Genomic DNA, 23,567 nt, shown 5'->3' with positions numbered 1-23,567 from the left:
ATATTTTCAGTTTGATTCTAACTCAGCTAAAAACTAATTTATAAAACATAAAATAGAGCATTATGTTTAGATTCAAAATCAAATATCACAATAAAAATAAAAAAATAATAATCTTTAAATCAAATAAAATTATTATAAATTTCAGTTTTGATAATAGTGTAAAACAATAATATTTTATTTATTTAGAAGCTCAATGCATAACATTATATGGGGTTGTTTGGTTTGAAGGATAACTATTTTAAATTATAATATATTTAGCTAGTTTAATTAAATAAACATATTAATTTTTTGGTTCGTTTAAAATCGAACTGGATTGAATTGTTTTGGTTGATAAAAAGATTTAATCAAATGGTTGAGCCATATTTTGGTTTGAGTTGGTTGGTTCGTTTCTTGTCCACCTCTAGTCATTAGGTTTGTGAACCAAACCAATCTGTCTTTAACTGAAAGTCTTGAACGAATACCTGATAGTTAAAAGGCGGTTTATTCCGGTAATAATAGACAACGTCAACAAGTCATTCGTTTGAAATGCCCCTCCCCTTAACATTTTAAAGTAAACCAATTGCACCGAAATTAAACCAAACCAGCAAAATGACAACAAAAAAACAAACGGTTCAAAGAGATAAACCCCTTAACCGAACCACCCAATGAACATGCTGATCAATACATCCTCATAGCATTCCTCGTTATAGAATGGCCGTGACTATTCCCCCACCCACCACCGCCACCACCACCAGCTCCTCCTCCAACGGTCATTCTCCGGCTACCTTTCATCGGCGCCAAATAAAATTTCCACATTCCGTTGTCCCCATTCTTAGGCGAATACCTTGAACTCTTATTCCTCTCCAACCCGGTGACTTTCCTGCCCATTCCACCCCCGGAGCTCCGCCAGCTCACATTGCTGTTACTCCTCACCATCCTCGGCCCCGCTCCTCCTCCTCCGTTCCTCAGCTCAGGCCATGATTCCGACAACGATCTCTCCACCATTCCTCCGTTTAACCTCCTATACCTCTCCTCCTCCTCCTCTTCCTCGTACTTGTTAACGCTCTTCCTGTAAATAAGCCCCAAGATGCTCCATTTCCCCCACCGTCTCGACTTCTTGTTGTTATCATTACTACTCACCTTCCTCTCGCCGGTGATCGCCGGTTCCCGGAGAAAACCGTTATCAGTCGTCTCCACACCGTAGTTGTTGTCCCTCAGTGATCCAGAGTAAGTGTCTATTGATGATACTGGCGGCTTTGGCTCGTCCACATCCGCCACAACCGCCGCGGCGGTTTTCCTTATGGAGCTGGACCTGTCGAGACTCTTCCGCCTTCGGGAGGATGAGTCAGTGTAGTAGTCTCGGGTTTGGATTGACCCGCCCGGTATTATAACCGGGTCGGACACATTGTTGGATGTATTATTAACCACAACATGTGGTGGTGGTGGAGGTGGTTCCTCTACCGGAATCTGCATATCCGTTCGGGTCACGTGACGGTGCACCGGCGCATCCTCCACCACCGAAAGCATAGACGGCGGCGGAGGAGGTCTCGCCGCCGCCGGAAACACTGTCCGTCCGATCAAAGACCCGTCCCAAGAAGCTCTCGGCTCGTCGAACGAGTACCGAGGATCGTCGACCGAGATCCTTCCGATGTCGACGGAGAATCTTCCGGCGTCGAGAGAGAATCTTCCGGCGTCGAGCGAGAACCTAGGATCGGTGTCGCACGACCTCCGGCCGTAACCGTAGTCGGCGATCTCCGACTGCGTGTCCCGGAGCTGCCTCCCTATCGGTTTCTCCACCGGTAACCTCGCGGATCCAGGACGGTGGTCGCCGGAGTTTCGCTTCTTTAGCTTCTGGTTCTGCCTCCATTTTGAAAGCTTCTTGCTGAAAACGGAGGCGGCTGACCAGAAACTACGTCGTACCGATGGCTTCTTGGTTTGTGAATGCGAATCAAGATCTATGTAGTCCTTCATTGGCTTCAGCTCCTCAGGGACTTCGACTTCCTCTATCTCATCCTCCCTCTCTTCAACGATCTCGCCGCTTCTAACGCCGTTAACGTCGCTTGTAACGCCGTTAGCCTCGCTTTTAACGCCGTTAGCCTCGCCGTCGAAGTCGTTAATAATCTCAAAGTCGCAGGCTTCGACGTAGTCCTCGTCGAGGTCATCGCTTTCAGCTTCTTCTTCGTCGTTAACCTCTAGGACAGGCTCCTGGACGCTGGACCTCCGAGGCTCGACGTCAACCTCGCCGCCGGAGATAGTCGTCGGAACGTTTCGCTGCTCGTCTTGGCTAAACAGGTTCGAGAGAGAGCTCTGTCTGACGTCGCAGGACCTCCGCTGCGGCTCAAACGCGCCGGAGAGTCCGTTGCCGTCGCTGTTCTTCGACGCCGAGAAGGATTTCGTGCGACGGAGCTCCGGGAAGAATCCGGGTTTAACCCGGCCGTTACCGTTGGCGTTTCCGTTGGAGGAGGGTTTAAAGAGGGCTTTGAAAGCCGCGGCGGAGATGGCCGGAGGTTTGCGGGAGGAGGAGGCGGTGTTGTTGGTTTGGTCTAAGACTGAGAGGCGTTCGCAGAGGCAGGAAGGGCAGAAACCGGTGAAACGCTCCTCCGGGTGACGGTCGCAGGAGGTTGAGAGACGGTGGGGCTGTGGAGGTTGTGGAGGCGGAGCTAGAGCTGCTGCGGGGTCCGTTGATGGATTCATGACTGGGAAATGGTGGTTGATACTTTCCTCTGCTTAGAGTAGTGACATCACTGTCTCTCTGGTTATAGAGAGAGAGAGAGAGAGAGAGACAACACGTACGTTAGAGAGAGAGAGAGAGATTGGTTGTGTTGTTTCTGAAACTTGGTCTGCCTCCAAGGTATTGAAAAAGAAAGGAGATGAATAGAAACGAAATATAATAAAATAAAACAAATTATCAAAAATATATTTAAAATTAATTTTGTATCTTTTGTTTTCGTGTGGTAATCTAGGATTTTAATATTTAATCAAAAGATGGAAATTGGATTATGTTTGATTAGTAGATATTTTAACCAGCTTTATTGATCATTTCATATAAGCCAAAACTTGTTTTGTATCTTCGTTATGGAAACATATATTAAAGGTTAAAATTCTTAGACCATGTTTAAATCCATTTGGGTTTTTAAATTTTTTTTTTTTCTAAAAAAAAATAAAAATTTAAAAGCAAATCAATCGCGAACCGCCACGAGTCAGTGGGGTCCGTGAACAATGTAAGGAACTCACTAAAATCGGTACTTAATTAGTAGTTTTTGTAACCAATCTTTAAGATTTTTGTGGGGGTCCACACACTAAGAACCTCACTAAGAACCCCGGATAAACATGTTGTTACACCTTAAACTTTGGTTCTTGTCTTCAGTTAAACTTTTTGTTAACATGCCTATGGATAGAGTAAAGTTTTACCAAAAAAAAACATTAAACTCAAGTGATTGTTGTTTAGTGAATACTAATTAGAAAGATAACAATCTGAAGCTATGTTCTTCCGGTTTTGTCTCGTGTAATATTAAACCCGTTACATGTTGGGTTAGTGACAAAGTGGATCATTTGCATGCTTTGTCAAAAGCGATTTTAACTAAAAATCAAAATTTTCACACTGCTTTTGACAAATTTCCAATGCACACATGTTTCAGTTTAGTTTAAACTCTTTTTGACTTACATTTTAGTATTAAAATATAGTGGTGATTCAACGAAACAAAACATTTAAAGAACATAATGTAAAACAACATCGATCATCCAGTTAACAAACAAAAAAAAAAGCAAAAATATCGAGCATCCGATAAAAACTGTTTGGTATATTTTAAGACATGTAATGCAACTAATTATCTGATCGAATTACGTAAACCAAATTCGTTTTGAACTATTTTACGATACCAATTGAGTATTAAAATATTTGTCAGTGCTGCTTCTCTACAGTTCTACCGTAGTAATAACCATGTCAATTATCGCATCAATCATAGCGACTTCTACGTCAACTAGGAAAATTACTGCTTTAACCACAGTAAAAATTAGTTTTTAAAAATATATAGAAAAACCAAAAAAAGGGATTCTTTGGAATTATAAAGATTCGGGACTAAATTCTTGTCTCTATGACACTCTCTCCTTTCGCTTTCTCGCTTCTTCCTTTTTCTTTTTCTTTTTCTTTTTCTCTCCATTTATTTTCTCTTTTTCATACATTTTTGTAATTAAAGCTTCTCGATATTCGAACACTTATCAGATTGAATTCTAAGTAACGAGATAAATTAATTGGAAACTACTTTGATTGTACCATTTATCTTTTTTATTTGATAACCGCGGAGATCCCAGACGGTAAGCCCAGACTAATTTCCAGAAAATTTTTCATCCGGACTCGCACAGTTATAAGCGGAAAGGTGACCAAGGCGACTCGAACCCAGGACGGACACTCCAGCCAAAGTTCTATTACCACTAAACCAAAAGCTCTTGTTTGTACCATTTATCTTGATGAAAAGTATGCATTTTATTAAACTAATACATAGGATAACGTTAATTTTATGTATTTTAATTGTACCTTCAATTCAAAAATTAGATTGTATGTTACATTTTATATATGTTTTTAAACCTATAATACACCATTTTCTGTGATTATTTATTTTTCATAATTTAAAATTAATTTTTATGTATGTTTTAAAATCTATAATACATCATTTTATCTGATTATGTATTTTCCATTATTTTAAATCTATAAAAAGTTATAAAAATAATTACTATTTGAAAATTTTAATTTATGATTAGTAACCAGTAGAAAACATAGATATCACAATTTTAACAACTTTTTTTTCTAGATATGTTTTTTTTTGAAAGTAATGAATATTTAGTAGTAATTACGATTTATTTTCCTTTTACAAAAAAATCTACGATTTATTTTTGAATGGGGTTGAATAGCTTTTCTCGAAATGGAGCTATGAAAAATATGGTTCAAATATTTTTATATGTTATCGTTATCAAATATTCAAAGACTAAATTATTTATATGCTTTTTGCGATGCATGCTATTACCTTTAACTTTATTTTTTCCTTTATCTGATCAAATTTGTCTTGGCTTTTCTTTTTGTTTCTTTTCTTTTGTGTTTTTTTTTGTTCTTCCCGCAAAAAAAATAAAATATTTATTTGAAGTATAGTTATTCTGTGTGAGGTTTTGTGGATACATATTAATTTGATTTTTGGAAGTATATTTTTATCGTGGTAGTACTAGTACGGTCTCTGAGTGTCTCTACCATGGGAAGCAAATCTTGTCCTTCTTGTAAACGCTTTTATTGTTTGTGGAATAAGTTTGTTCTTTTTTTTGGGTCCATCCTTTCATTACTTGCATTAAAGAGAAGAGTTTACAACATAACTGAAATAGGCGAAGCAACAACAAGGGCTGCTTTAGCTAATCTATCAGCAGCTTCGTTCTTAATACGAGGGATAAAGGAAAAGAAGATAGAGTTCAAGGATCGACTCATCACGCCAATGTCGTGGAGGATGCCTTGAATAGCAGTCACATAAGAGTTTCCCGTGATGAGATCCGTGAGACTTTTACAATCTGAAAGACATAGTAAGTCTGTAAAACCTGCATTAGTAGCAACGGAGATGGCTTCTTTCAATGCCAGTGCTTCAGCTACCATAGCTGAGGCGACATAGCGTCGGTGAGAAGAGCCTTGGAGCAGTGTAGTCCCGTCTTTGTTTTTAATGATCCATCTCATTCCCCCCCTACCAGTCACATTATCCCAGGCGCCATCCGAGAAACATTGTACCGTTGTAGTTGGGTTGTGCATTAGACGACAGTTCTGAGTTGTTTTGGGGGGGGGTTGTGGAGAAGTTGTCGGGGGCTTGAGAGGCTGAGCCACTTGCCATTCACGACCATCCTTAATCGCCTCTAGGATAACCTCCCTTTCGTGGAATAAGTTTGTTCTTAGAGTAGAAATTATATATACGTTTTTAAAAGTAATATATATGTGAATAATTGATCACGATCTTCAATCTTTTTAATTAATCTTTTAATCTGGAAACATATATAGAGCGATATGCATGTAGATATATTATCAGACGTGTGGGCAAGAATGTTCCAATTAAATCATATCCCACGTTCATAATTCATCATTTGTTACCTTATCTACTTTCGTATATTAATCAATGTCTTTCTAGCATCAAAGATATATGGCCGTGTTCGTTTACATGTCGCGCGACCTGCGACATGCGACCTGCGACTGATCGCAGGTCGCAGGTTGTTGTTCGTTTTGCTGTCGCGTAACATGCGACCTGCGATTGGTCGCAAGTCGCAAGTCGCAGATTGTTGTTCGTTTTGATGTCGCGCGACTGATCGCGCGACCAGTCGCGGATTCCCAATTAAGTCGCCCGAAAAAACAGCGACTAAAAATTAAGAAAATTTTGATCGCGCGACTGGTCGCAGGTCGCAGATCGCAGGTCGTACGACACGTAAACGAACATAGTTTTAGTCGCAGGTCGCAGGTTTAGTCGCAGGTCGCAAGTCGCAAGTCGCGCGATACGTAAACGAACGTAATCTTAGTCGCAGGTCGCAGATCGTAGGTCGCAGGTTGCAGGTCGCGCGACACGTAAACGAAGATGGCCATACACTTTCATTATCGTATAAGTTTTTTTCTTAAGTCGTAAGTATTTTTTTTTTCTAATAATTATTTGAGCATCGTGTGCGTGTGTATGTGTGTGTGAGTGTGAGGCACGGCCGCCCATTGTTGCCTCCCACTAAACCTCACGCAATCAATGCCATTAATGTGGGTGTTTTATTGTATTATTACTTCACCTTTCACTTTAGCAATTGGTAAATGATTAAATGTTGACAAAAATAGTTCTCTTTATTTTAATGAATGGAGATCTAAAGATAGAAATCCTTGTAATTATTTTGTTTAGTCGGGGTAAAATATCTTACAAACCCCCTTTAATTATAACAATGCATAACTAATTTATGACAAAACAGCTAATGGTAGTAATGCAATATAAATTACTCTATATAACATAATAATTATTCAACGATATATAATATATCATGTTTGGCCTGTGTCACATATATAATCATGAGTTAAATATCATGATTAAGATTTTCCTTCTCTACGGGTATCTAAACAAAGAAGGAAAACACGAAACATTATTTTAGTCAAAAAACAAGAAACATTATGTTTAATAGCATGGTAAAATGTTGCGAAGCGGTAAAAATACTGTAAGAGATTGTGACAGTAAAAACGGTATAGCTGATTTGCTTGATGATGTTTCTTATGAATTGGTCCTTGCATCTTTGTACGATACATCTTCCTTACCAAAAATTGCCTTGACTAGATAAAATTATGGGGTTAGTTACTTAGTTTATATATGCTCACTCAGTTTTTTTTTTTTTTGTGAGCAACGCTCACTCAGTTCTTATACACATTTGTAAGATCTACCATACAAGAGATTCATCGACCAGAGATGAATTTGTCTTCTTCTCTTTTACTCACTTTTCACAGTCAACAATAAGTCATGCTTACAGATAATTAACCACGCGAACACAAACCCTAAACATTTGAGAGACACAAATACTTTAACTCTGTTGATCAACCTAAACTACTTGTAATAACAAAAAAAATGTTGTTAACAAAAAAATGCAATAATAATTTGAAGCTTAATTCGTTATCCGCAGTAACCATTTGATATGTAAATTGATGTAACTCGTTTATGAAAGAAATATACTCAACAAAATAATATAGTAATTTGAACAAATCTAAGATCATCTTTAACCCAACAATAAACTCTATTTGTGGTATTTTTACACATGAAACACATCAAACCGAATATTATAATATAAATATTCCCATAAATACCCTATTATAAACCATATTGTTTTAGTATAACACTATAATATCACATTAAATTTGGTGTGATAGTATTCAAGACACAAAATACTATTACTTATTTTTATTAATAAAATGTACAATTAAATAAATAATAAATTAGAGATTAAATACCTATAAAATAATCAATTAAATATTTATAGTAAATATTATGTGTATTGAAAAATTATATAAACCTGTTAGTTAAATATTATATAATATTTTTAGAAAAAAACATTTTTCGTGTCATTTGTTTGTATGTAATCTCGTTACCTAATAATAATTATTTATATTTTAAATATTAAATAAAAAAATTGTTTTAATAATATAAAAATAATTTCTAATGTGAAGTGTAGTGTTGTAGTTAAAATAACTGTTTTAGTTTTGGAACTATACCAAAATAGTGTGATTTTGATACTAAACTATTACTACTATAAATTTGAAATGCCTTAAATCATAACTTTTCTAGGCTTCACTAGTTCCAAACTTAACCGGTTTCTCACATTTTAATAAAAATCAAACATGTCCAATAATTATTAGTCTTTGTTTTAACCAACAATAATTATTACTCTCTACGTTTCCGAAAGTAAAATTTTTAAGATTTTTTTTTGTTCCACAAAGATAGATTTTCTATATTGTTAAGGTACTTTTTTTTTTATATTTATTTTTCAGCAACATTAATTGAGAATATTTGAATTGATTAAATTTTATTGATGGAAAGTTATTGAAAAATATATAATAAAGTAAAAAATAAATTAAATTATAAATATTATTAAATTTTTAATAAGCGTGAATAATTTATAAAATTTTACTTTCCGGAAAAGAGGGAGAGAGTAGTCTCTTTGATAAGATTGCAATTTTTTGTAAGAAAAATATGGAACATATCGGATCAAAGGTAAAGGAAAACAAAAAGAGGAATGTAATGATTACATGAGAAATTATGAGTTGGAAAATGACAATCAAAGTATGAACCTTTTGGCCCACAACATTCGACAACTCACAGAAATCAAAGGCTTTTTGATTTTCCCAATTTTAATCAAGAAGAAAAAACAGCCTAGCTTAATTTTCACTTTTATATAAATTTTTAAATCGCAAAAGATTTATTATTTTACATAAAAAGCCTCTATTTTGGACCCAACATGCTTCTGTATGTCATTCTATTCACATTTATGAAAGTCTCTTTACCTACCTTTCTTACTCAGATACTCTATAACTAACAAGTGTCCATGTATATTATACTAACTTGTAATGTACAGATCTATATAAATGTATTATTAGTATGTGATGAGTGAGTGTGTCATGTATATATTAGACGTCAAAATATAAACACCGTTGTTTGAGAACGACTTTTCACATGGTGGGAAAATATTTAAACTTGTATAGTATTTGTTGACATAAATAGAACAAGACAGATCTAGGTAAAAGAAACGTAGATGGAATACATCAAAACTCGCTAAGTATAAACGAGTAAAAATCCGTTTAGGAAAACAAAATGTAAGAATCATAGCTATAGTCTATAGTTAACTTAATTTTTGTGAACATCTATTTTCAAAACTTGTTCGGAGGATTATTATTATTATTATTATTTTTTGTTTATTAGAGTGAGGAATCCCAATAAAGTAGACTCTTTGTTGTTTTAGCATGTTACTAAAGCAAGACAAGAAACGCACCTAAAACAAGACAAAATTCTAGGTTTTGCTTTATTATAATGTTTCGTGTCTTAGATGATTAATTGTTCCTAACTTTAATATCGATTTATAACTAATTCATTATTTAATAATTTTACTAACATTTTTTATACACATGAATTTGAATCCGTTCATATTTTACATTATGACTATGTGTTCCCCATCAACTATTGGAACTCATTTTGATGGTGGGAAAACATTTATACAATTATTCTATAATACTATATTTTGTGATTATTAATGTATCTAGAAATTCTCTTTTTATCAAAAGGATGGCACTGTGGATCCAATAAACGCATATATCAAAAGTACCGAATATATCTATCTGGATATGGTTTTATCCTATAAAATGAGTCTACCATTACCATGAAAATCAGCAGCTATCTGTAGTAGGAGTCCTCAAACGAAGAGAGATAGAAAGGCAAAGTTGAAAAACTAAAAGCACTAACATGTCTCAACATTAGTTTGGTGGAATCGGTTTTGTAGGTCACAGGTTCGAGTCTGATCTTCAGAACTACAAACATTAAGAAGTTAATAAGAAATGAGATAAATGAAACTATTATACAATGTTTTAATTGTATGTTCACATAGCAAACATTTTAAAGCTTTAGTATCTGAAATAGTTTTAATATGTTAGCAAGTCAATGTATTCAAACTTTAAAGTGTTCTATTGATTTGAAACTAATCGTTAGACATATTATCCATCGCTTGTGTTCTATTTTACGTGCTCAAACATCATCTTGGCAATTACTTCACTAACTTTCTACATTTCCGGGATCGTCAACGTCAAAATTGCTTCAAAACAACTATGCTCAGAGTTCATCTGATATTCAATATCGGGGAGATAATTACCGACATTGATTATATGAAAACCGAAGCAGCACCATTCAAACCGTGCAATGCTTGACGGCAAGAAGCTATTCTTTCCGAGGAAGTCTTGTCCTGAGCCTGAACAGAATCAGCGATATCATAAAACTTAAAACATACCGCCTCCGTTTCATAATACTACCTGTTCATAATATCACTTAGAAGAGTCAAAAATCTCCGTTGCCGGGACTCGACCCCGGGTCTCTCGGGTGAGAGCCGAGTATCCTGACCAGCTAGACTACAACGGATTTTGTTGTTCAACCGTTGAAACATTTATAGTTTTAAAGATAGAGATCCAAAATATTTAGTAACACACTTGATATACCTACAAGCACATTTGATCTGAGGCAAAAGGCAATGCTCACAAAGATTCTGCAGCTACACATTAAAACAAACAAAAACACAATTAACTACATACATTGAAACAGTTTGATTGTTGATATATCTAATGGAAAGGAAAAAAAAAAACATGTTGATGAGTGATGACAATCTAAGCCAAAAAAATAACATTTCAGAGTAACAAAGTTTCTTTTCTTCAATGGATATTTTCAGATTTTATTATCTTTAAAATGCTGATGGAGATGCTTCTTTGGCTTCACCCTTTGAGAGGATGTTGGAGAGACCATTAGATAAGGCAGAGGTTGTGATCAAAGAAGCAAATATGTACTCATTGGGAGTGTCAAAAGGCTGTTTTACTCTTATTTGATAACATGTAATTCAACCAGCAGAGGATAAACAATGGTAACAACACATTAACCAGTGTTGGTAAACTCAAAACAATCATATGAAGATGCTTGCTAAAGTATTAACACCCAGAAACTAAGAGACTCTTCATGCTCTCTCAAGTTCACTTCATGTTCTCCTGCTGTTAGCCGATGAATAGTCCATTTGAATCCCATGGCCGAGTTTCAAAAGACTTCCCAATGATACTTCTTTTGTCACTCACAGTTCCATCTTCTGTTTGGTACTCTGGAAAGTAATCAATGAATGTTTTTGTGCCCAACTCATTCACCCCATTGAACAGAAAATCTCTCAACAACTCCTGGTTTTGTTCAAAAATCAATTATTAAAAACATCTTCACAAGGACAACAAGTGAAACCAAACCACTCAATGTTATACCTTTGCCTTTTCTTCACCAAATAATTTTCTAAGAAGACCATGTCCAGGATCCTGCCAACACCAGACAAAGATCCACTGTCACAACAATACAGAACACAAATGTCTGTTTAAACAGAAAGTAAATCACCTTTTGTGCTCGCCATGTCAGGTACTTGTGCTGTGCTTCACGGTTAGCTCTCACCTGAGACGGCTCCATCTCCTCCTTCACTTGTATTGTCATCTCAAGCCATGCCTTTATGGTAAGAGAAACATGTTTGGCTGTTAAAATCTTAGCTTTTAGCCAGCAGCAGCACACAAGTTCTGATTATACCTGATAGTATTTGAGGAACGCAGAGAACAAAGCCTTGTGCTTCTCTTGGCTAGACGAGAATCTAGTCCACATCACCAGAGGCGAAAAGAACTTTATGGATTCAGCAGTTAGTTTTCCTCCCCATGGGAACATCTGCAAGAAAAAGACTCAGATCAGTTCATACACACAAGCAGTTGAGTCACTTAGTGTTTATTGTAGCTAACCTCATCATATTTGTGGTATATGGACATTATGTTTTTGTAATACTTGTCTTGGTAATCCGTCTGGTCAGTCAACTGCTGCAACGGATTCAGGTCCCTAGGATACATTAAAGCTTTAGTCTCTATCTTTGGACAACATAGACATTACTGACTCCGAGCATTACTAAAAGATCAAAGAAGAAGATAACTTACAGCACCACTATGTTGGTGTTGGCAGATGTGAAGAAGTTAGCACAGAATATAGGTGTATCATACTCAGGCTCCATGAAACCAGCAAAGTCAAACACCTGAAGATCATACAGACACTAGAAACAATCATAAACCATTGAATGGTTAGAAAATGAGGACTAAAGCAACATGTTCTTTCACCCTCCTTGGAAGGTCATATACACAGAGATCATGCCAATCAAATTTGTACACATATATTAAAAATAATAATACCTGCATTGTCTCGTTCTCGATGGCCATGCTCCGCAATAGTCTAATCTTTGGAGATTTGAAAGCAAGCATTTGAAGTTGTGTTTTGCCATCAAGTCCTGTCATGCTACTATACCTTTCCTGAAACAATTTGCTGATCAGGAAAAAAAAAAAGAAGTAAAGAAACAGGATTTACCAGTCAAGCTTGCCTAAAATTGAAATGGATCAGTGTTTAAAGACAAATCAGTTCCCTCCCTGTGTACTTGGACCTTATACATAATAGTTTGTGTTATAAAAATGTCACGGCTATAACTAATTGAATCAAGACAAACTTCCCCAGAATCTTTGATATAGTCACATAGATAAACAAGACAGCTCAGGATGTTCTTTAGTAGTTTATACTTGCCGTGTGTTTGTCCTAACGACAACTCAAGCTCAACGTAACCATAACAAATGCTAGTTATGGTCTGTGTACTAATGACAACTAAAGCTCAAAGTAATTGCATTCTACCTGGAGAGGTGAAGGCTCAAGAACGACCCTCTTCCTGGTTTCTTCAAGAGCAGAGTCAGCGAATTCTTTATACGAAACAGAAGAGACTCTGAATGAGAATCTTTGGCTTCCCCTTCTCAACGTGAGATTGGTGTTCTTAGAGATTCGTACAGGAGGGTTTGCTGCCTTGAAGGACGGCCCAATTGAAGAAGATCCTAACTCCATTAATAAAAGCTAATTTACAACACTGAAACACAAACACAAAAGTGAAACTAATGACTTCTTCCTCTGTCTCTTTCTTGAGCTCTGAACTGTTGAAGAAATAGATATGATTCCAGTATGAAGAAGCAAAATCATTTTTTTTCTGTTTACATTAATTTTAAATACGTTTTCAGGGCCGTACCGAGCCGGGCCGGGCCACGATATGGGCCTCAGTGTATTTGGTGGCACTGAGTGCATGCATACACATAGAAGAACGCACAAACATCGGAGGATTCAGTGAATGGATAATTCCTTTTAAACGACTCGTATGAAGTAAACGAGACTGAATCTCTCTGAAACAATGGCACTTGACAAAATATTTCAAGAAGCAAAACTTCTTCAAACTAGAAAGATAAATGTATAAATCTGAAGTGGCCACCAAAGTCGAGAACATTGAAAACATCATACTACAAACGAAGCAACACTTATAATGATAGCAACGACAAAAACGTAAACTCGATAGATATATTAAAATCTATTCATCACCGAACATATCGAAACCACCATAGTCTTCTTCATCTGATTCCTCAACCACTTCCTTCTTCTCCTCTACCTTGGCAGCTCCAGCCGAAGCACCACCGCCTGCGTCAGCAGAAACCGCCGCTACAGCAACAGCAAACTTGCTAGGATCCTGCATTCCAAAATCATACCGCAATGTTAACATCAACACACAAACACTTCAATATCAAATTAAAAAGTTGAAACAATTTGATGAACCTACCTTCAAGTACTCCTTGACCTTCTCTGCTTGTGGGAAAGTGTACTCAGTGGCAATACAGATAGCCAAAGCGTTCTTGTAGGCATTGATGAACATATGCGGGGCAGCAGCGAGGGTAGGGAAAGAGATGGCTAGAGCCAAGGAAGTGACCATTGAGATACCAGCGGCGAACTTCTGGACGAGGTCGTCTTCTGTGAGATCAAGAACCTCAGGGCTGAAGACTGAGCCGTTGTCGTAAACCGACTGGACAACAAGACCGTATGAAAACGGCCTGATGCCGAGCTTGGCTAGAAGGGCGGCCTCGGAAGAACCGACCTTGTCGCCTTGCTTGATGAGCTCGACGGGGGTGATGATTTCGACTGTACCCTTGTTAATCTTAGTTGGGATGTTAAGAACCTACAAATCACAAACACACATTTATGGGTTAACAATAACTTCAGCAAGTTAAGAGTATTACAAAGCATGATTAATAACCAAACCTGGAAGAAAGATGTCTGGGATGGGTCGAGACCAGTGTTTCCAGGCTGGACAACCACATCAATTGGCGCAACCAAACCCACACGAGCAGGAGCACCAACCTGTTCATATTACAAGACATACATGAATGGCAAAGTTCTATCAATCCAATCACACCGAGAAGCACCCAAATATCTACTCAAGCTGAAGCAGTAGAGAGTATTCATTCTAGCTACACATAATAGCAAGAACAGAACAATAGATTTTTTTCATGAAATCACAAATATGTGAAATTAAACTATTATAAGCAAAACACGTAATTAAGAACTCATACATGTATGATCAGGTTCATGCAAAAGACAATAATCATTTTAGCTACGCATACTACTAAGACAGAGCTTTAAACAGCAATATGTGAAACTAAACTAGTATAACCAAAAATGTAATTAAGTACATATTCATGTTTGATCAAGTTGATGCAGAAGACAGTAATCATTCTAGTTACAAATGACATTAAACCATAGCTAGGGAACAGATAAATGTTGATATACTAAAGGCATTAATCACTTTAGCTACACATACTACGAAGACAGACCTATGAACAGCTACAACTGAAACTAAACTAACATAAACAGACATTTAAGTAATAACTCATCCACGTAATCAAACCTTATACTTGGCAACTTCCTCGCTCACTTCCTTGAGATCACCCTTGGTGAAGATCAAACCAACATTTCCCTAAAACACAAAAACACATCCCAATAAAAATCAAAACTTTCGATTAAAATCTCAAAAAAAAAAAGTAAAATCAAACCTGAAGGAGAGGCATCAAATTAAGGATCGCAGTGTTCCCGGTATTCTCAGCGTGGATCTTAACCGAACGCTTCATCATAGTGTTCTTCCCCATGAGCACCACCGAGTCTCCGCGAAGACCCTTCCTGATGTTCTGGAGCTGAGTCGATCCGACGTTATCCGCTGCAACGACCAGGATCTGAGTGAACTCGTCGATGAGCTGACATAGCTTCGCGTCGTACGCGATCTTCTTCTCCGCCTTCGTTGCCTTCACCATTGTCGCTCACAGGATTAAGGCTCTGACTCTCCCTCTTTGTCTATAGGAGAAAAAAGTTCGGCGGTGTGAGGAAGAAACTAGGGTTTTGGTTTCGTTTTTATACTGATCAAAGGGTTTTTTATTAACGACCTGAATCTAACGGTTCGTGTTTGTTTACTTAGTTACTGATCTAACGGCTCTTGTTTATTTTAATGCTATTGGGCTTTTTGTAGTAGGCCCAAAGTTTTATTCATATGGTAGTCAAGTTTAAGTTGATAAAAGGCCTTTGTAGGCCCAGTTAATCAAGTGGAATTTCCCGCTAAAGCTGAAACTGATCGCTTCCGTTATACGGCAATTACTTAAATCTCCCCTATTTAGATAAGACAGAGGATTAACGGTAAGGGTAAAACGGTAAAATTTAATATAGAGGGTGAAAGAGTAATTAATGTTAATAAGGCCAAAAAAAAAAAAAAAGGGACACTCGAAGCACTTGGCTTGCGAATCTAGAGGAGCGAGCGTGTCTTTCACGCGACACCAACGATTCAAAGTGGGAGATAGTTGGGGACGATCGGAGACGACGGCGATGGCGGGGAGGAGCGAGAGGAGAGGCAAAGAGCGAGTGAAAGTGGCGTGGTCTGCGGAGGAGGACGTGGTGCTGAGTAATCTCGTTGAGAAGTTCGGAGCGAGGAACTGGAGCTTGCTCGCGCGGAGTGTTCCTGGTCGGACAGGCAAGTCTTGCCGTCTTCGGTGGTGTAATCAGCTCGATCCGTCTCTTAAACGCAACCCTTTCACTGGTATAAATACCTAAATCAGGGATTTAATTTTCAATTGAATTAATGATCATTTTTTATCATACATGGTGAATTGATCATAGTTTGTTGTGAAACGGAATTGGATTGTGGCTATTGATCGATCATATGATTGCTTGTGATGAGACTTGCCTGGTTCGGAGAGTAACCTTTGGATCTGTGTGTTTCTGAGTTTGAAGAAGAGTAATCTTTGATTCTTCTGGTTGCTTTGTATTAGTATAGATAATATATATACTAATACAAGTCCGTTTCAATGTGGAAAAGAGTGACCTTTGGATCTCTGTTTTTGAGTTTGAAAGGAGTAATCTTTGACTTGTGAAATGCAAATGCATTGTGATCTGCGGAACCACTAGTCCGTTTTAGCTTGAACTGAAGAAACCTGGAAAAGAGTAACCTTTGGATCTTTGTTTCTGAGTTTGAAACCTCAGGTTCTCTTTGAATCCCAAACGAACAACAAAGTTAGGTTTTGCTTGAGGGTAGGTAGTAAGTAGTAACTTTGGTGTTCTTTTGGATTTGCATGGTAATGGCTTCCAAGGGTGTGTGTGTGTATTAGTTGATTTTTTGCAAGTTTTTCGTTATATTAATAGTGTCAACATTTTTCTCTGTTGCAATAGCATTTCATCAGTAACACTTCTTTATCTTTTTAAATGTTTATAAAGAGGTAGAGGATCAGGCTATCATCACAGCACATGGCATCCACGGAAACAAATGGTCTGTAATCGCTAAGCTCCTCCCAGGAAGAACTGATAACGCTATCAAGAACCACTGGAACGCCACCCTAAGGCGTCGATGCATGGACGTTGAAATGCTGACGACGAATAACTTAGTCCCGGAAGATTCTGGATTCGATAGAACGATGAACACCATCGCAGCATCATCAGAAGAAACTTTCTCTTCAGGCGGTGGTGGCCATGTAACTACTCCACTTGTATCTTCAGACGGCAAAGAAGCAACCTCCATGGACATATCTGAAGAACAATGCAGAGGCAATGATCCTCCAACGCTTTTCCGCCCTGTAGCCAGGCTCAGTTCTTTTAATGCTTACAATCACATGGAAGGATCTTCATTTAGTAAGTTCCAGTCATGTAAACAAGACGCAGCAATGCTAAGATTGCTTGAAGGAGCTTGCAACGAACGGTTTGTGCCTCAGAAATGCGGAAGTGGGTGTTGCAGCGACAGTCCCGTTGACATTTCTAAGCAAAACTCATTGTTGGGTCCAGAGTTTGTGGACCACTTAGACCCACCAACGTTCCCTAGTTATGAACTAGCTGCTATAGCAACGGAGATAAGCAGCCTCGCTTGGTTGAGAAGCGGTTTAGAGAGTAGCAGCGTGAGGGCTATGGAAGAAGCAACTGGTCGGTTAAGGCCTCAAGGCTCAAGAGGACATCGAGATCATTATCTTGCATCTAAACAAGGAAAGAGCATAACCAATGTCCTGTCTACATAAAAATGGTAGAACAGATACATAGTGACTTATATTTTTCTTCAGAATTTTATACTTTTTTTGTTGTTGTGATGTAATTTAGTAGAAATAGTTTCTATAGTTATGAGTTTTGAGTCTTTTCAACTTAGATGCAACTTGTATGGCATGGTGTCTGCATTTACCGTATCATGATGGTTGCTTCACCTTTGTAACATGGCTTCACAACAAGCTTAAAATGATGCTTAATATCAAAACACTACTCAATAGTGAAATCACACAAATCTTGTTTTAGCACACAAAATTTTGATGGTACTAATCTTTGGTTGAAGCTGTACAAATCTTGGTTTTGTTGTAAATCTAAAAAGATTCGAGAGAAGAGCCATGTCTAAGTGCTTCTTTAGCTTCAGCCACCATCCCAAGCTTTAAGAGACAAGCCGCTTGTAAGTAGAGAGCAGTTGAACACTCTGGCGATGCAAGCTCAGCTTGCATCGCATCGGTTAGAGCCTCACTGAACATCTCGCTCATTAGGTAACATAGACACCGTCTGGTCAAAACTGTTGGTGATACCACTGTTGCTCCACTCATGAACTATTCATACAAGAACTTCATATCTTAATAAAATAATGTATAGTAAGTTTTCTTGATGATTTACAATGATACCTCTGTATAGAATTCTATTGCGGTTTCAAAATCCTTAGCACGAAATGCTGCATCTCCATGCTTCTTGTAATCTGTATTCTCTTGCATTCGACCCGTCCACATTTCGAATGAGAACTGCAATATCCTCAGAATAAGATCTTGAGAAGTATCAAGATATTATGTTTCTCACAAAGATATATATACCTCATTTGTGACCACAACAACATCCTCTCCATATCCAAGCTTCTCTAGCAGTTCGTGTATGACACTTAGATTCACTCTCCAGCATGCTTCTCCAAAAGGTGTCAAGCGCAATAGCTTCTTCCTTCTTGCAGGTTTAGTGTACGGTAATGGTAGAGCCTGTCATTATTAATTAAGTCTCGTGGATAAATAGGAAAGACTAAAAAAAATCTGAAAACATTTGAAGAATAAATGTGGTTATAATGACTTACAGGGATTTTTTCCACTTTGACGTTTGGACATAACACAACTCGTTTCTCAAGTCTTGAAAGAGCCAACGTAAGAAACTTTATGCTTGGCCTCTCGTCTGGCTCAAAACGCAAACAGCGGGTAGCTAGGTGGATTAGTTCTGTCCTGTCCTCATCAGAGTACTGGCCATCCAGAGCTGAATCCATTACCACCAAATAGTTTTTGCCACGGAACATATCAAGTGCCTGTAATTACAAATATTAGCTAAAAATCATGAGTTACTAATCAGTCTACTTAACAAAGAACCAATTCACTTCAAAAAATTTACACTCAGTAAGAAGAAGGTTACATGATTTGGTGGAATATGTCTGCCACTCATAAGATCCAATAACAAAGTCCCAAAACTGAATATGACACTCTCTGGTAGCAAAGTACCTAGCAAAGTTCACAGTTTGAGAAGAGTGGTTGTGTGAGTGTGACAGAAATATTCAATAAAAAGAACATACCTAGACGCATATATTCAGGTGGAGCAAATGCCAAGTTTGTGCTGTAGCTCCTCCCCTCTTTGCTACTCTTAATGAGACCGAAGCAAGACAGCCTTGGATTCCCAACCTGTTCATCAAACACTTGCATAAGTTATTGTAATGATAAAAGTTATGCAAACCAGAGAAATGAAGTTTTTCTTTGAAGTGAAAAGTCTTTATACCTTATCAAATAATATTCTGTAGGTGTTAAGATCATGGTACAAGTCTATTCCCCTAGAACTGCAGTACTCCAAGGCTCTCGCAATATGTAAGGCAACCTCCAACCTCATTTCCCATTTCATTGGTCGTTTCTCCCCTGACAAAAACCATTTTTACAGTCAAACAATTTTATTAGACACAAGTGAAATCACAAAAAAAATTGTTGAACTGTAAAAAAAAGGTTGGCTCTCTCACAGTGGAAGAGGTGTTTTGCAAGTGTTCCATTGGGCATGTACTCAGCAACGAGAAGCCTCTCGTGACCCTTTGAGCAATAACCGATCAAATTGGCCATATACTCACTCCTACACCTCGCCACTGCTTGTGCTGCTTCCTGAAAAAAAAAAAAAACATATTCAATAAATTCAGCTCTGCTACAGATCAAGCTAGCACCTAATCTTAGTCCTCTACCAAGTCCACATGCAACAAAGATCAGAATCTAAAACACTGCCACATTCAAGAGAGGTTTCTCGGAAAGTCATATACAATGGGAAGAAATGAAGCCAAGACTAAGACTCCAAGCCCTCTGGAGACAGCCACACAAAATATCCGCTTTGGTTCCCAAATTTTAGGTACTAATTAACATGAATGGATCATCATACGGCCCCATACCATCCAAAATATTTACACGTGTAGATCATCTTATTCTTAAACCGGTAATTGTTTTAGCTCCATAAATCTCAGGACCTTTAAAATGACCTAGAAATATTATGGATAAATCAAAAAGTATGGATAGGTTAAATACGAACGATAAACTTGGAAGAATCAGGCCAAGAAAGCCTCTGAAACCGTTTAACGGCTATCTTTCTGCCGTTTTTGAGCCTCCCTTTGTAGACGATGTTAGGAACCTTCTCGTTGTGCTCCGACACGATGTTGCCGGCTGAGAATCCGTCTGTAGCGACTCTCAGCTGTTCCAAACTGAACTCTCTGAAATTCGGACATGAGCTTACGTCATCAGGATCGTTATTATCTGCCGAAAAAAAACGGCTAGGTTAATTAGTTAGTTTATCAATCATCGTCTTCTTCAGGAATAAATAACAAACGCATAAGTGGAGAGCCTAGCTATGATTATACCTAGTTCGTCGATGATGGTTGGTTTAATCGTCCGAGATGGAGAGCGACGCCAAGGTTTAAAGCAAATGCAACCCATCGCCGGCAAATGGAGAAAGACGACGAGATTCTGTTTTCTTCCGATGGACTAAAACTTTGAATGCGCTTGGTGAAACTCCCGCGCGCAAAGTTTATATATATATATATATATATATATATATATATATATATATATAAAATAAACAATTACTATTTATCGTAATTAAATAGTTGATGAACACCTACACTTGTATATAATACTACTTCTGAAAAGATCAATGTGGATTTATCTTATTTAAGATACGAAAAATGTCAACAGGATCTTGATATATTATAAAGAATTTAGTTTTCTCATGACTGGCAAAAAAATAAAAAAATAAGATATTTGTTGAGTTCGGTCTTCATTTTCAAATGGATCATCACTTAATTTTAGAATTTAAATATAAAAAGAAGAAATTCTCATAAAAACAATTTGTTTTCGTAGGTTCTACCACAGATTTTCGAGATTGGGAGTGTAATATGATATATCCATATATCAACTCATAAATCATAATCATCATACTGTACTTTTGTAAACATACCCATATCAAATCGTTTTCGTATATTTTGCTCATGACTGGCAAAAACAAAAACATCTAATCTTCATAATGGGACGCTCGTTTAGGTGATCATATACTAAAAATGAATTAACATCACATAAGATGGATTACTTTTTATTGGCATTAGAAATATATCACATTATGGCAAGATAACGTTTCAAAAAAACATAAACTTGGATCAGATTAGAACTATTAATTAATCCTAACATTGAAGTATTTTAAAAAACTTGTGGTAAAAAGGGGTTTCGTTCAAATGCCTGAAAATAATATTCTAAAGCATACAGATTTCAAAAGAACTACATAGATCTAGCCTCTAGTTTATTTTTATTTTTTTAAAGTGGCACAAACTATATGATCGTTGACACAAACTTGAAATTACATAAGACGGTACGTAATTATTCTTTTGTTTATTACTTAGCACATAAGTGCTGGACCCAAAAGTCATGCATATAACATGTTACATGAACCACACTAATACTAGCATGAAACACAAACAATCATCATGTGTAAAAAAATAAAAACATAGCTAAATCACTCATTTACTATCTCTACCATCGCGGGGCTAAACTGGATTAAGAATTACGATGGACTTGAATAGGCTTGGGCATTTTACCCGGACCCGAACCGGAACCGGAACCGACCCGAAAGTACAGGTTTAGATCCGGATCCGTGTCCATGCTAAAATACATATTGGGTCTTTTTTCTTTGGACCTACGGGTCTCGGTTCGGGTCTGGATTTTATCCGAAACCAGATCGAGTATTAGAAGTATCCAAAAATTATTGTATATATTAGGTTTATATGAGTGATTGAGTAAAGTATTTCGGATATTTTTTAAGTTTCAGGTTCACTTTTCAGGTATAATTTCTGGTTTCGGGTAAAATTTAGATTTTCAGAAAATATAATTTGGGTATTCGTGTAAAATTTTGGGTATATTTTGGGTTTTTGGGTCTGGTTTTGGGTAAATTTTAGGGTATTTCTGTGTATTTTTGCAGTTCTTCGGGTATTTTTTTGGATTTTCGGATATTTTTTTAGTTTTCGGGTCTAGTTTGGATATCTCGGGTCCTTTTCGGGTTCTACATACCTGAACCGACCTGTATCCGAAATAGACCCGAAAATTATGGATATTTTATGGGTATTAAAATTATAAACCCGAACCGATCCGGACCCAACAAGACCCGGCCCGAAACCAACCCGGAAAATTATAGGTTATGGGTCCAAATTTCCAAGACCCGAAAAAACCAGATCCGACAAAACCCGACCGAAAATCCGGATGCCCAGGCCTAGACTTGAAATATGCATACCAAGAAAATAGGGGACTTGAAACATGCATTCCAAGAAAATTGGGACTGGCTCTGTAATTCTTAAACCAATGGCTGTTATTGGGCCCAAGGTTATAAATGTAGGTCTACTTACAAGTTTATGTGTGGGCTCTAACTCAAAGCCAAGTAGAGATCAACTCTCTGTTTGGTGGTTCCTCGAAGCCACTTCACTTCACTTGCCTTAAGTCTTATCCCATACACTGGAACAGCAATACATTCGGGTTAGGTCCACCAAGCTGCACAAGAAAGGTTTGTTCTGAGTTTTACTCTTACAAGCTGTGGTCAACTTGTAGTTTTAGGTAAGAGTAAGACCCATTTCTTAAGTCTTGGTTCTGTTTGATGTTAGTGGTACTATTTGGATTTTGGAAGCAGGGTCTTGTTGAGTCAAACGCGAAGACAGTAACTAAACTGTAGATGTTGATAGCGTATCATTGGATGAGAACACGTTGAAGCAAGATCTCGAGGCTGCGGCTGCGATACACGTCGTGGAGGCAGCTAAGATCCGGGACATACTAAAAGAGCTTCAAGAAGACAATAGAGCCTCTGTTTTGTCTGCCAACACTCGGTTCTACCAAGCTTTCAGAAAACGGGGATTTAGCTGAGATGGAATCTTTATGGTCCAAATCTGGAAAGCCCTGTTGTGTCCATCCAGGAGCTAAAGGCATAACCGGGTATGATGACGTGATGGAAAGCTGGGAAGTTGTGTGGATGAACTACGAGTTCCCGTTACGGATTGAGCTGAAAGATGTTGAGGCTGATGTACGAGGGGAAGTAGGTTATGTAACGAGTATGGAGTTTGTGAAGACTAAAGGGAGTAGTAGCTGGGGAGCTCAGTTTGTGTCGAATGTGTTTGAACGGATAGATGGGCAGTGGTTTATATGCATTCACCATGCTTCTCCTGTTGATATTTGATCTAAGAACCCGACGAAATGGTACGCAAGTTCTGACGTTTGATGTTGATGTGTTTGTAATATATATGTATGAATTCTATAGTGTTTTGTAGGCGCAACAATGTTTTTATAACAATGTAATATGTGCTTACCACGGAAGAATAGTAATGCCATGGCTAATGACTATAACAACTCATGTTATCTCATGGCGCGAGAGTGTGTGAGACGGATT

The 23,567-nt window shown here is 37.6% G+C and overlaps 6 protein-coding genes, 1 non-coding gene and 1 pseudogene across 9 annotated transcripts; 2 read left to right on the top strand and 6 right to left on the bottom strand.

Moving 5' to 3' along the window:
- Positions 1-462: 462 nt before the first annotated feature.
- Positions 463-2,818, bottom strand: LOC106336181 (UPF0503 protein At3g09070, chloroplastic-like). Its single transcript, XM_013774931.1, has one exon. It carries the CDS (start codon positions 2,671-2,673, stop codon positions 658-660), a length of 2,016 nt encoding a protein of 671 aa, XP_013630385.1. The 5' UTR covers positions 2,674-2,818; the 3' UTR covers positions 463-657.
- Positions 2,819-5,326: 2,508 nt separating this feature from the next.
- On the bottom strand, positions 5,327-5,686 carry LOC106330174. The gene has a single exon (XM_013768703.1). It carries the CDS (start codon positions 5,684-5,686, stop codon positions 5,327-5,329), a length of 360 nt encoding a protein of 119 aa, XP_013624157.1.
- A 4,866-nt stretch (positions 5,687-10,552) lies between these two features.
- Positions 10,553-10,625, bottom strand: TRNAE-CUC. Its single transcript has one exon. It is a non-coding gene; the product is annotated as a tRNA-Glu (tRNA).
- Positions 10,626-11,047: 422 nt separating this feature from the next.
- On the bottom strand, positions 11,048-13,246 carry LOC106331861 (phytochromobilin:ferredoxin oxidoreductase, chloroplastic-like). Of its 2 annotated transcripts, none has more exons than XM_013770290.1 (8): positions 12,936-13,246; positions 12,449-12,565; positions 12,200-12,312; positions 12,011-12,104; positions 11,808-11,939; positions 11,625-11,729; positions 11,498-11,548; positions 11,048-11,419 (listed from the first exon to the last, which is right to left on the bottom strand). In XM_013770290.1, exons 1-8 carry the CDS (start codon positions 13,137-13,139, stop codon positions 11,246-11,248), a joined length of 990 nt encoding a protein of 329 aa, XP_013625744.1. In that variant the 5' UTR covers positions 13,140-13,246; the 3' UTR covers positions 11,048-11,245. The 2 variants fall into 2 exon arrangements, with proteins under 2 accessions (XP_013625744.1, XP_013625745.1); XM_013770291.1 differs by having other exon boundaries at positions 11,233-11,419; positions 12,200-12,294.
- Positions 13,247-13,492: 246 nt separating this feature from the next.
- On the bottom strand, positions 13,493-15,508 carry LOC106328050 (60S acidic ribosomal protein P0-2). Its single transcript, XM_013766405.1, has 5 exons — positions 15,164-15,508; positions 15,019-15,087; positions 14,373-14,471; positions 13,897-14,289; positions 13,493-13,806 (listed from the first exon to the last, which is right to left on the bottom strand). Exons 1-5 carry the CDS (start codon positions 15,416-15,418, stop codon positions 13,651-13,653), a joined length of 972 nt encoding a protein of 323 aa, XP_013621859.1. The 5' UTR covers positions 15,419-15,508; the 3' UTR covers positions 13,493-13,650.
- A 377-nt stretch (positions 15,509-15,885) lies between these two features.
- LOC106331506 (transcription factor MYB44-like) lies at positions 15,886-17,777 on the top strand. The gene is made up of 2 exons (XM_013769882.1): positions 15,886-16,191; positions 16,866-17,777. Exons 1-2 carry the CDS (start codon positions 15,981-15,983, stop codon positions 17,651-17,653), a joined length of 999 nt encoding a protein of 332 aa, XP_013625336.1. The 5' UTR covers positions 15,886-15,980; the 3' UTR covers positions 17,654-17,777.
- Positions 17,778-17,986: 209 nt separating this feature from the next.
- Positions 17,987-20,587, bottom strand: LOC106333516 (probable serine/threonine-protein kinase At5g41260). 2 transcript variants are annotated; one of them, XM_013771953.1, is made up of 10 exons: positions 20,512-20,587; positions 20,187-20,407; positions 19,636-19,771; positions 19,404-19,537; positions 19,204-19,309; positions 19,047-19,132; positions 18,711-18,942; positions 18,473-18,621; positions 18,290-18,403; positions 17,987-18,217 (listed from the first exon to the last, which is right to left on the bottom strand). In XM_013771953.1, the coding sequence occupies exons 1-10, from the start codon at positions 20,585-20,587 to the stop codon at positions 17,987-17,989; spliced, it is 1,485 nt and encodes a 494-aa protein (XP_013627407.1). The 2 variants fall into 2 exon arrangements, with proteins under 2 accessions (XP_013627407.1, XP_013627408.1); XM_013771954.1 differs by having other exon boundaries at positions 18,473-18,615; positions 18,714-18,942.
- Positions 20,588-22,495: 1,908 nt separating this feature from the next.
- Positions 22,496-23,556, top strand: LOC106330173 (annotated as a pseudogene).
- Positions 23,557-23,567: the final 11 nt, after the last annotated feature.

Source organism: Brassica oleracea, chromosome C3 (genome assembly GCF_000695525.1).
Source record: "Brassica oleracea var. oleracea cultivar TO1000 chromosome C3, BOL, whole genome shotgun sequence".
NCBI classification, from domain to species: domain Eukaryota; kingdom Viridiplantae; phylum Streptophyta; class Magnoliopsida; order Brassicales; family Brassicaceae; genus Brassica; species Brassica oleracea.
Note: the sequence above shows the minus strand (reverse complement) of the source record. Positions and strands in the feature narration are given on the sequence as shown.

Coding starts and splice junctions, on each gene's coding strand:
- LOC106333516 (XM_013771953.1), bottom strand. CDS start 20,587: ATGGGTTGCATTTGCTTTAAACCTTGGCGTCGCTCTCCATCTCGGACG. Junction 20,408..20,511: donor AACCATCATCGACGAACTAG/GTATAATCATAG, acceptor TTTTTTCGGCAG/ATAATAACGATCCTGATGAC. Junction 18,943..19,046: donor GACATATTCCACCAAATCAT/GTAACCTTCTTC, acceptor TTGTAATTACAG/GCACTTGATATGTTCCGTGG.
- LOC106330174 (XM_013768703.1), bottom strand. CDS start 5,686: ATGAGATGGATCATTAAAAACAAAGACGGGACTACACTGCTCCAAGGC.
- LOC106331506 (XM_013769882.1), top strand. CDS start 15,981: ATGGCGGGGAGGAGCGAGAGGAGAGGCAAAGAGCGAGTGAAAGTGGCG. Junction 16,192..16,865: donor TAAACGCAACCCTTTCACTG/GTATAAATACCT, acceptor ATGTTTATAAAG/AGGTAGAGGATCAGGCTATC.
- LOC106336181 (XM_013774931.1), bottom strand. CDS start 2,673: ATGAATCCATCAACGGACCCCGCAGCAGCTCTAGCTCCGCCTCCACAA.
- LOC106328050 (XM_013766405.1), bottom strand. CDS start 15,418: ATGGTGAAGGCAACGAAGGCGGAGAAGAAGATCGCGTACGACGCGAAG. Junction 15,088..15,163: donor ATTTGATGCCTCTCCTTCAG/GTTTGATTTTAC, acceptor TTTGTGTTTTAG/GGAAATGTTGGTTTGATCTT. Junction 14,472..15,018: donor AGGAAGTTGCCAAGTATAAG/GTTTGATTACGT, acceptor TAATATGAACAG/GTTGGTGCTCCTGCTCGTGT.
- LOC106331861 (XM_013770290.1), bottom strand. CDS start 13,139: ATGGAGTTAGGATCTTCTTCAATTGGGCCGTCCTTCAAGGCAGCAAAC. Junction 11,940..12,010: donor TATACCACAAATATGATGAG/GTTAGCTACAAT, acceptor TTTTTCTTGCAG/ATGTTCCCATGGGGAGGAAA. Junction 11,730..11,807: donor CGTTCCTCAAATACTATCAG/GTATAATCAGAA, acceptor CTTACCATAAAG/GCATGGCTTGAGATGACAAT.